Source organism: Gavialis gangeticus, unplaced genomic scaffold (assembly GCF_001723915.1).
Source record: "Gavialis gangeticus isolate Ggan-Ray unplaced genomic scaffold, GavGan_comp1, whole genome shotgun sequence".
Lineage (NCBI taxonomy): Eukaryota > Metazoa > Chordata > Crocodylia > Gavialidae > Gavialis > Gavialis gangeticus.
The window spans coordinates 143974344-143976315 of NW_017729024.1; the positions used below are offsets into that span (position 1 = coordinate 143974344).

General features: G+C 46.1%; 1 protein-coding gene and 1 long non-coding RNA gene across 2 annotated transcripts in view; both read left to right on the forward strand.

Annotated features, from left to right (window-relative positions):
- Positions 1-1757, forward strand: part of LOC109297802 — a 15456-nt gene extending 13699 nt beyond the window's left edge. Inside the window, exon 3 of the long non-coding RNA XR_002097419.1 lies at positions 1614-1757. This is a non-coding gene — a long non-coding RNA (uncharacterized LOC109297802). The remainder of the gene's footprint in view (positions 1-1613) is intronic.
- Positions 1758-1790: 33 nt separating this feature from the next.
- Positions 1791-1972, forward strand: part of MIER3 (MIER family member 3) — a 28969-nt gene continuing 28787 nt past the window's right edge. The window contains exon 1 of the mRNA XM_019518256.1: positions 1791-1819. Coding sequence (XP_019373801.1) covers positions 1791-1819 — 29 coding nt within the window. The remainder of the gene's footprint in view (positions 1820-1972) is intronic.

The following is a 1972-nucleotide window of genomic DNA, read 5'->3' on the forward strand; positions in this document are numbered from 1 at the left end:
AAAGGATTGTTTTTTTTTTTTTTTTTTTTTAAATGGCCTTAATGTCCCATTAAAGAGAGAGAGAGAGAGGAGGTCCACACCTGTGGAGTGGAGAAGACATTAGCAGGAATGGGGACTAATGAGCTATGAAGGTAATTGATGGTCTCAGCACTGCCTGAATAGAAATGCTGTCACTCCACTCCCCTTCCCCCCTACCCCTTTTAAAGTTAGGGTGGAGCAGGAATCAAAGGGGGGGAATGAAACTGCACAGCCCCTACCTGCTCCTATGTTATAGCAGCAAAGCTACCTCTTACCTGTACTGTCAATATAAATAGTACTACCTGACTTTCAGAAATTCTAATAGGACGCTGGCATATATGATGGATACTGTCTTGATCAAGGCACAGGATTGAATTGGTGGCTTTGAAATTAAATGCATGAGTTTTAACAGCTTGCAATAGTCAAGCTAGTTTGTTGCAGACTTCCCATGGATTGGGGATATGGAATGCAACACCACCAAAACAACATAAGTGAACAAAATGTATACTTCAGCTGAAAGTATACTACACTGTAACTATAAAAATCTATTTCAAGGTGATCATTTACAATCTTATCTCCCCCACAGATCAGTATCAGGGTTCTAACCCTCTGACTCTCAAATCCCTAGCTGAGACTCTTACCATTTGAGCTGTCAGACTAATTGGTAGTTCTTTACTACATCTGCTACAGAAGAGAGACTTGACCTATACTTGCATATTGAATCTGCTGTGGACAGGAAGCAATAGTTTTAAACTGCAACACTGAAAACTTCAGTTTAATATTGGGAAGACCATTCTAACATGTGGGTGGTTAATGGAGTACCTGGTGAGGTTGTAAGATCTCCATCCTTCAAAGTTCTGTAAGAGCAGGCTAGACCAAGTTAGACAAGATAGTTTGAATGGGGATGATCTAGCCTTGAGCAGGGAGTTGGAATACATCTCCTGAAGTCCTTTCTTGCTCTATATTTATGATCCACGGGTTATTCCACTTGCTCCATATCTTTCATCTGTCAAATAAGGCTTCTCACTACTCCAGTGATTTCTGTCCCTGGCTCTGAAGTAAAACTATGCTTTAAAATGGTTAGACCAGTGGTCCTCTATCTCTTTAGAGATAGCGTGCCCCTCAACAGATTCAAGATGCCCTTTTGAGTGAAGACTAAGAGTTGGCATTTTCCATTCTTGTTCAACTACTTTTCTGTAGTCCAATTTTTCTGTTGCAAAAAACTTGGTAGGGCTGCAACAGGTGAAGATGTGCTTTTGGCACTATGGATTCCTATCGGACAGTCCTGGGTTTTTATTGTAAATTGCGTGGCACCGTTAGAAGCACTGGGGTCAAGAGGAAGCTAACCAAAACATGGCCTAAAGGCTGGGGGGGACTGACTACTGAGTTCTGGGCCTGTGATCATTTTACCTATGCTTCTTTAACACAGTTTACAAAGTGGCGTTGAGGCAGTCATTGTCGGTCATTTGTCTTGTTGTCTTTCAGGTTGGGATTCACAGAAACAGTGAAAAAGGGTAGGGAACTGTGTGGAAACTTATTACAGAGGGGTGAGACCTGAACTCCGCTTTGCCAGGACTGGTAGCTTATGTTGCTAGCCCTGAAGGAACATATTCTCCTTTCAGTTTGATACCCCGCCTGGCTGCTGGGGCTAAGCGGTGCCAAACACGCTTCCTAGCCACTCGTGCCTGATGCTCCAGCAACCTGCGTCCCCAGGCGGCCATACGGGCGAGGAGCGTGCCCCAGCCGCCACCGCCGCCTCCTACCACAGGAAGATGCTGCCTGCCTCGAAGAAACATGCCAGGCCCGTGCGGGGCAGGCTGGGGCGCTGGAGGGGGTTGAGAAGAGTCCGGGACGAGCGGCTGGGGAGTTTCCTGTGTCTTTTACCGGTTTCCCTCTCGCAGGCAAGACGGCCAGGTTCCGGGCTGCCCTCGCACCCCTTGTACCCACAGGGCAG